Source organism: Myotis davidii, unplaced genomic scaffold (genome assembly GCF_000327345.1).
Source record: "Myotis davidii unplaced genomic scaffold, ASM32734v1 scaffold13, whole genome shotgun sequence".
Taxonomy (NCBI): Eukaryota; Metazoa; Chordata; class Mammalia; order Chiroptera; family Vespertilionidae; genus Myotis; species Myotis davidii.
Genome location: NW_006286243.1, coordinates 448,131 through 456,849, shown reverse-complemented (window position 1 = coordinate 456,849; position 8,719 = coordinate 448,131). Strand labels below are relative to the sequence as shown.

General features: G+C 51.2%; 1 protein-coding gene across 4 annotated transcripts; it reads left to right on the top strand.

The window, feature by feature from the left end:
- The first annotated feature begins 2,086 nt into the window (after nt 1–2,086).
- On the top strand, nt 2,087–8,538 carry LRRC23 (leucine rich repeat containing 23). Of its 4 annotated transcripts, XM_015559953.1 has the most exons (8): nt 2,088–2,354; nt 2,808–2,981; nt 3,066–3,175; nt 3,639–3,892; nt 4,484–4,614; nt 5,274–5,410; nt 7,365–7,671; nt 8,261–8,538. In XM_015559953.1, exons 2-7 carry the CDS (start codon nt 2,856–2,858, stop codon nt 7,630–7,632), a joined length of 1,026 nt encoding a protein of 341 aa, XP_015415439.1. In that variant the 5' UTR covers nt 2,088–2,354; nt 2,808–2,855; the 3' UTR covers nt 7,633–7,671; nt 8,261–8,538. The 4 variants fall into 4 exon arrangements, with proteins under 4 accessions (XP_015415441.1, XP_015415440.1, XP_015415439.1 ...); XM_015559955.1 differs by lacking the exon at nt 3,066–3,175 and having other exon boundaries at nt 2,087–2,354; XM_006757554.2 differs by having other exon boundaries at nt 2,088–2,981.
- Nucleotides 8,539–8,719: the final 181 nt, after the last annotated feature.

Genomic DNA, 8,719 nt, shown 5'->3' with positions numbered 1-8,719 from the left:
GCCTCCTGCACATCCCCTACTAGGGACATGCCTGCAACCCAGGTACATGCCCCTGACCGGAATCGAACCTGGGACCTTTCAGTCTGCAAGCCGACGCTCTATCCACTGAGCCAAACCGGTTTCGGCTAGAACATATTATTAAACAACAATAACCCAGTTGATGAATGGTATGTATGATTGATACAACTTTTGTTTTTAAAAAATCTTTAATACATTAACTTTATTTAAAAACGAGAGTGGTGCTGAGAGAGATCATGGACTTTTATATTCCTCTTATACACTTCCCTATTATTTTATTTTAATTTTAACTAATTATTACTTTTATAATCCAAGGAGATTCTACTTAAAGCAGCTACTAGGGAAGGAGGATGGAGTGTCTAGCTCTCATTACACAGTGCAGATTCAGTCTTTGCCAATGGAACACAAAACAACACCCCAATGGTTCCTCACAGCTTTCAGGATAAAGTCTTCATTCCTTAGTGTGCTCAGCTCTGTTTGCTGCTCCTACCTCACCCCTTAAGTGCACCTACCATTCCAGCCAGCAGAACTACCTGCTTTCCTTGCACAGCCTTTGAGCTCTTTCTCTTCCAGGCCTTACCAAAGGTACTTCCCCTGTCTGGACTCTCTGCACTGAATATATGATACTAGTGGCCCAGTACATGGATTCATGAACATTGAAAGGAAATTAATTAGAAGAAATATTTTAATATGACTCTTCGCCCTTTCTTACTGAGCCTTGGCCCTATCAACAGCAACCGCTATCCTTGGCCGGCCTAAGCCTCAGGCAAGCAGCTGAGGCTTTGTTTGGAAGGATGTCCAGAAGAAGTCTGCCATAATTAGCATATTACCCTTTTATTAGTATAGACTTATGAATACACATGTACTATAAAATGATCCCCTGGCACTCAGTTAAAGCTCTGTATGTGTTGGGTATCATTATTATGACATCTGTTTCATTGTATTGAAATGCCTGTTTACTTAATCTTGTCACTGGACTGGAAGGGACCCTGTTTTACTGTCCTTAAGGGACCCTGTTTTACTGTCCTTAAGTCCCCGGTAGGCACATCCTGGCACAGAGTGTTTAACAAACGTATGTTAAAACAGACTTGTCTGTTAACTGTATTACCCAAGCTGGACAGGGCAGGAGGTAACATTTCCTGGTTCCCAGCCCACATCTTCCGTCAGACCACTTCACTGTCTGTAACGCACGACTGCACAGTTAATCACACAATAGCTTACTTTGTTCCCTAACTGTTTTATTTATATTAGATTCCACAAGATTGGTAACACCCTCCCCCCTTTCCCCAGGCAGGAATTGTGTCATAAATATTAACCTCCCTGGGTCTTGGTTTCCTCTTCTTTCAAATATCTCTCTCACAAGACTGGTGTGGGGATTAAATATCACTTGTAAAGGCACCTCACACAATGTCTGGCACCAAATATTTGTTGCAACTCAACCTCTCTCTTTTCATCTCCTTCAACAAGTCACACAGGCCTGAGTGCCTGGGTTTGGCGGTATCAGTTCTCATTGATTATTTATGTAACAGCGTTGTGTGAGGAGTATTTTAGTGGGCACATGTTGGATTTTCTCCCCAAAAGGTTTGCATCAAACTAGTCCAGGATATGAGGAGGAGTAAAATGCTCCCACTCTGGCTTTACAATCTGAACAGCGCTGTAGGGTAGATTAGGCTCGTACTCAGTCCCTGGCAGTTAGTATAGTTAAGACGATTTTACAGATGAGAAAGTGGAGTCTTCGTAAATTGCTAGTAAACTGCAGATCTGTCAAGACTCCAACTCAGGTCTCTAGGATACTTTGGGCCTGGGCTTCTTCCACTCCAAAGGTCGGCCTGAAAATAACGAATGACGGGACCTATAGGGGTGGGGTTAGGTGGGGGTGGGGGAACAAGACCACTTACCTTGGTATTTTTGTCCCTCTTTACCCGCCTTTTGTGTTTCTTTTGAATTCACAGTACTTTGCATTGAGGATGTCCGGTCCCTTTAAGTTCTCAGGTGACGTAATGGACAGCCCCGACCCTCCCCCTACCGGGGCACAGTTCGAAGCCCCGCCCCCTTCCCCCTCCCCCCAATTAACGCTCCTCATCCGGGTTCCTGGGTTTGAGAAAGTGGGTTTGTAACTTGTCAACTGATCCGGTTCAGTTAGTGGCGGCTCCTCTCTTAACGATTGTCAAATGCGGACGTCCAGTGCCCCGCCCCTCCGTTGCCATAACAACAATAAACAACGCCTCCGTCCCCTTTTCCCATCTTCCGAAACAATCCTTCACTGGGGCCGAGACCCTCTCCAGTTTGTCATTGAGCGGAACCAGAGTCCGCTCCCTTCCGGGCAGGAGGATTGGGTGGGAGGATTGGGGACTGTCAGCTGGTGTCCCCGAGGGCACAGGGAACGGGCTAAGCAGGCGGAGAGTTAGAAGACATGAGTGGAGCGGGGCTTAGGGATGAAGGGGAAGGGGAGGGTCGCTAAGGAAGATCGGAGGAGGACGCGACTTACTTTAGAATGGAGGTGGGAAGGACTGGGCGGAGGGGGTCCAGGAAGCGGGGGACAGAGCTGCTGGAGGAGAGCTGGAGCCACTGCGAAGGCAAAAAGGGTCTCAGGGGTCTGGAAAGGCATCCTGGAATGTGAAGATGGGGGATGTGAAGTGCAGGCTGGGAGGCAAAATGAGATGCTCATAGGGATGAGGAAAGAGGCATATTTGGGGAGAGATCAGAGGTGATGGGAGGGGTAATACCCCATCAATGGAGGTGAGAGAGCTGAGGGCTGCCAGGCACTGAGGGGAGACCTTCTTTCTCAGGAGGAGGACCCAGCTTGATCGGACGCCAGCCTTCAGCAGGGAAGAAAGATGTCAGATGAAGACGATCTGGAAGATTTTGAGCCAGACCAGGATGATCTGGAAAGGGAGGAAGATGAGAAGGATACAGAAGATTGGGAAGATGACAGGAAAGAGGAGGAAGACGTATCAGAGGAAGTGAGAGCATGGAAATGGAGAGGTCCTAGGGCTAAGGATAGGGTTGGGCTGGAAAGGGATGCCTGACTGCACTTCCTCCTGCAGTGGATGCCGACCCCCCTCACCGAGGACATGATGAAGGAAGGGCTTTCTTTGCTCTGTAAGACCGGCAATGGATTGGCCCATGCTTATGTCAAGCTGGAGGTTAAAGAGAGGTGCATTACGGGGTGGGGGGCTGGGAGGGGAGAGAAATGAGGTTGTAGGGCCCAATCTCCTTTCTCACCCTCATTCCTGGGAGTTTCAACTGAGAGTTTGGATCTCTCTGAGAGTCTGGATCTCTCTCATCCTAGACCAATGGGAGGGAAGGGTCAACTTTACTTTTCAGGAGCCCAGAGGCTCCCTGCATCAGGGCTGGCCTGAGGAGTGGAGGCTGTGAGAGGGAAGATTGCTGGACTCCCTCACTTGTCCTTCTGAGTGTCAAGTCTCAGCTCTTCAAAGACACAAGGTCCTTGCCCACTATTAAGAATCCATCTACCTTCTCTTCTCCCCTTCACTCCTACTATCTGTCACCCCTTCTTCTCCCCCTTATAAGCCATCTCCATATTGCCTTCTGCCTTAGCATCTCTGCCAGTCCTTGCTGGATTCTCACCCTTAATCATGGCCCCTTCCATCCCCTAGAGAACTGACGGACATCCAGTTGCTGCGCTCCTACATCCACCTACGTTACGTGGATATTTCTGAGAATCATCTGACGGACGTGTCCGCACTCAATCACCTCACCCACCTGCTCTGGCTCAAGGCTGACGGCAACCGGCTGCGGAGTGCCCAGCTGAACGAACTGCCTTACCTGCAGATCGCCAGTTTTGCCTACAACCAGATCATGGACACGGAGGGCATCTGTCATCCTCGTCTGGGCATCCTGAATCTCAAAGGTGGGTCCATAGGACGGGCTACACAGATTCCCTCCTTCCTAGCCGGGGGCCAACAGAAGTGAGCAGTGTGGTCCTTGGCTGTGCCACACAGCAATTCATATTCATTCATTCAGGCACATGCTGATTCATTACGGCAGTTCCATGCGGTGGAGGTATTCTCATGCAGTTTACAATCTAGATGGAGGAGACAGACCATGAACACAGTAAACACAATGAGCAAATTCATTCAGCAAGTTAAAAGGAGATGTGTGCTATGGAGAAATAGATTTGGGTAAAAGGAATCGGGGGCACAAGCGGCAATTTCTAACAGATGGGTTAGGACACACATCATTGAAAAGCTAACATCTGAGCAAAGAGTTGGGGGAGGACAGGGAGGTAGTTGGCGATGTGGATTGCTGGGTGGACAAGTCCTTCAGGCCCTGGACCACCAGACCACTTGCCCAGGGCCCCTGAGGTGTTAAGTCTGGACTTGTCTCTCCTCGTATCCAACTGGCATTGGAGAGGAAGATGCAGAGGCTGCCCAAACTCAGGCTCTGCTGCTGAACGTTTCGGAGTGGCCCTTTGAGCTCTTGACACCCTCCTTCCCCTCAGGGAACCACATCCGCTCGGTGACAGGTATGGACCCCGAAAGGCTGATCAGCCTGCACACACTGGAGCTTCGAGGGAACCAACTGGAAAGCACCGTGGGGATCAACCTTCCTACGCTGAAGAACCTCTTCCTGGTAGCTCCCTGGGCCAGAGGGTGGCTGGTGCAGGGAAGACGGCACTGTGGTTGGGAGCCAGGAGGCCTGGCTTCTAGTAGACTCAGCTTCTGACTTTATCATCATGCTGATGATTGGCATCATTTACTGAGCCCTTACTTGATGCCGGATGCTGTGGCGATGCAAAGTTACAACAAACGAGGTGCTAACCACCTAGCATCGCTGATAATACCTAACGTGTGGATAACACGGGAACAGTTTGCTTTGATACAGGTAGCAGCATAACGTGCCATAACTGAGGTTCAGACATCAGGCTAAGGAGGGCACTTAAACGTCCAGTCATTTAGACTCTTGAGCTTCCTCGTTCCAGGATGGGGCTGAAGTAATTTCTCCTCAGAAGAGCAGTGGGGCTCTGAGACCTGGGGGTGGGTTAAGGCATCGCTCCTTAATCAGAGGTGGCTTTGGTGGGATGAGCAGTCAGTGGGAAGTGACTGTTGACCTTTCTCTGGACTGGCAGCTTCTCCTGGATTTCTTTACTCTCATTACAGATCTCTACTCCCCTCCTGACCCCTTCTTATCTACCTTTTAGATTTCCTCTTTTGCTGCATCTCTTTCTGACTTCTCTTCCTTCCTTATTCCTCTCCCGTCTCCCAATATATCTACTGTATCCTGGAATCTAGGCCCAGAATATGTTGAAGAAGGTGGAAGGCTTGGAGCAGCTAAAGAATCTCACTACCTTGCATCTTCGAGACAACCAAATTGACACTCTGAGTGGCTTCTCCGAGGGAATGAAATCACTGCAGTACCTCAACCTGAGGTATGCACGCCCTCCAGGCCCCACCTTGCTCCTACCTCTGATCAGGACCAGCTTTTGACCGTGTTCTTCCCGGTCCCAATCCCCCAATCCTAGCCCGTTCTCAGATTCTCACCTCATCCTCCATCCTGATCCTCATCCCTCCTTTCCTTACTTTTTTCTGCATTCAATACTAATTATAACGCTGAGATCTTTATAGCCCGAGACCCCCAAATCCTTGTGCATTCAACCCACAGTTATTGAGAACGTGCTCTACGCCAGCTCTGGTGTTGTGTTTCAGAAACATTTAAAGGCACCAGAGATGGCCCCTGTTCTCAAGGGACCCAGTCTGGCTCTCACCCTATGTTTCGTTTCTATCCCATATAAGTGTCTACTCTGCTTCTCCATCTTCTGGACCCCAATTCTCCTTCCCATTTCCTGCCCCTCTTATCCTGAGCTCCACCTGTAAGGCTCCTTTACTTACATAAAACACAAGATGTGCTCAGATGTGAGCAGAGAATATTTGAAGGAAATCTCTAGATAGAAAAGCACTCAGGATCAGAGATTTTCTCTCAGCAATTCTTGTCTGATGGAGGATTTTATGTGTGTTTCATTAAGCAAAGATGTAAGAAAACTGCCTCCTTAGTCAACAAGGCCTCTTTAGTCAATACTGGCAATGGAGCCAGGCAGCATGGTTCAGTGGTTGAGCATCAACCGATGAACCAGGAAGTCACTATCTGATTCCTAGGTTCTTGGGGTTGATTCCCAGTCAGGGCACATGCCCAGGTTGTGGGCTTGATCCCAAAAGGACAGACACACACACACACACACAAAGACTGGCAATGGAAACAGAATCTCCAAGTAGGAGAGATGGTTGAACCCCAACTCCAGCTTTAATTCATGGAGCAGTCTCTTGCTAATTAGCTCTGCCACATTGGTCTGGAAGGTGGAGGGGCTTCTGTCTTCCTGCTAATAGCCTGGGCAGGGAGAGTGGACCCTTTTCCGTGGCTGTTCACTGGTTTGGAAGTAAGAGTAGTGGAGCTGCATTGTCTCAATGACTAGGAGGTGCCTCTGGGGCCAAAGATGGTCAGTCTCCTGCAGTGCACAGGGCAGTCCAGCACGAAGTGCATGCAGCGCTCCCAGTGAGACATATGGAGGCGTGAAGTTCAGCACCTCCACTGAGATAAAGCGGAAACACTTAAACCTGATTTCATACAGGCTTGAAGCAAACGCCTGAAAATAGCTGTATGAGGAGGCATATTAGGAGATGGAGCTTGTTGTTTAGGCTGGGAGGCCCCAGCCCAGTGGTCAGCAAACTCATTAGTCAATAGAGCCAAGTATCAACAGTACTTCTTCAAAATAGACTCGCCCAGGCCGAAAACTGACTTCTGCGCATGGGCCACGAAGTTTCAATCGCACTGTGTGTGTGCGCCCACACGTGGTATTTTGTGGAAGAGCCACACTCAAGGGGCCAAAGAGCCACGTGGGGCTCGCGAGCCGCAGTTTGCCGACCAGGGCCCCAGCCCATCCTTACCTCTAGGCTCCTTCCAGCGGGGAGCACGACGCAGCACTCACTACCTTGAGCGTCAATCCCAGGTCCTTTTTCTCTGCCCCAAGTCCTTCTAACCTCTGAATGGGTGTAATTGACACAGAAGTCTGTTCCTCCAAGGGAGATGCCCCCCTCCTCCCCAACTACCAGGCCGGGTTGTGACCTAGCTTTGCTGTTCCAGAAGGATAAATAGGACACATTGCAGAATAGAATATGGCACTTAGGGATTCCTTGAAGGACAGAAGCAGGACAGGTGTAGAGCTGGACAGCAGCCCTGCAGCAAATCTGGCAATGGTGGCAGGCCAACCTGTAAGAGGCAGTGTTTCTGGGGAAGCTGGAGCCCCTGGGAGACTCCCCCAGAGGCTCCATTCCTGGCAGCTCGCCTCCAAAGTCGTCATTCCCATGACCCCCTCCTGACTGCACCCACAGGGCCAACATGGTATCCAACCTGCAGGAGCTCGCCAAACTTCAGAACCTGCCCAAGCTCCGAGCCTTGGTGCTGCTGGACAACCCGTGTACAGATGAGACTGACTACCGCCAGGAGGCACTGGTGCACATACCACAACTGGAACGCCTGGACAAGGAATTCTTTGAGGAGGAGGATCGGGCCGAGGCCAATGAGATTCGTCAGAGGATGAAGGAGGAGCAGGAGCAGGAGCAGGATGCTGAGACTGAGCAAGACATAGGACCGGACTAGCCATAGACGTAGCAGCGGTTCTGCTCGTCTTCACCAATAGTAAGGAAGCCAGCAGGGAGGCAGGAAGAGGCGGCCAGGGGGCCTGCCACTTAGGGAGAGAGCAAAGCTGCTGTGAGAGGAGGTGGGTGAGGAAGGGATTAGGCAAAGAGAACCCTTGGAGAGATGAGGTCAGGGGGTGTCTCGGGGTGAGGAGGAAAGACCAGCAGGGCCTAGGAGGAGCTGAGGAAAGGCTTAGGAGATACATCAGGATGCCAGAAGAGTCAGTGAAAAGAATTGGGGTGGCAGGCATAGCTGCTGGTGTGGGGTGGCAGCCATACCTGAGCTAGAATGCAGATCAGCTGTGAAGGCCAGGTCCGCAGCAAGGTGGTGGTGGGAGGGAGGTGGCTGGTGGTGTATGAGGAGTGCAGCTGGGCCTAGGAGAGAAGGCAAGAGAGAAAGAGCCTGCACTAAAAACCAGAAACTAAAAATAACAGGACACGGGGTAGGGGGAAGAAAGGAGGGCAGGGGAGGCAGCCGGGGCTGAGGAGATGAGTCCTGGGAAGCGGAGCAGCGGGACATTTCAGATGGGGCAGAGGCAGCAGTGGGAATGCAGTCGGGCCCAGAGGGTTTACTCTGTCCTTTCCTCCAGGGGATCAAAGACGCTGGCTCCCAGACCTGAGGTTGGCAGGGTCCACCACAGGCACGCCCGCCCCATCCGGAGACAGAGCTGACCTCTCAGCCCCGACCTGCGGGTTCATCACAGCCTGCCGCACACGCTCTGTGTGGGCACCTGCGCAGAGGGGTGGGTGGGCTCGAGCGCTGACTGGAGCCTAGAAGTGGGCATCCTTCAGGCAGATCCGGTTGCCTGCGGAGATGGGCTGGGGTGTGTAGGAACAGCTCGGTTTCGAATAAAGAGATATTTTGATACTTTTGTGTCTGAGCGGGTACGGGAGCATCTATCGCGGGCTTTCCTGGCTGTGCCTGGCCTCGGAGATCAGATTACTCTTTCCGAGGCTGTGCCGGTTACTTTCCGGGGGGTCGGGTCGTGGGCAGCAGCGTGCGTGGGCGCTGGAAAAGGCAGGCTCTGGGTCGCCCCCGTCCCTCCCGC

What these genes read in the sequence shown, in the direction of transcription:
- LRRC23 (XM_015559953.1), top strand. Translation starts at nt 2,856, where the DNA reads ATGTCAGATGAAGACGATCTGGAAGATTTTGAGCCAGACCAGGATGAT. An exon ending in AAGCTGGAGGTTAAAGAGAG is followed by an intron (nt 3,176 to 3,638) that starts GTGCATTACGGG and finishes TCCATCCCCTAG; the next exon opens with AGAACTGACGGACATCCAGT. An exon ending in GGGCATCCTGAATCTCAAAG is followed by an intron (nt 3,893 to 4,483) that starts GTGGGTCCATAG and finishes CCTTCCCCTCAG; the next exon opens with GGAACCACATCCGCTCGGTG.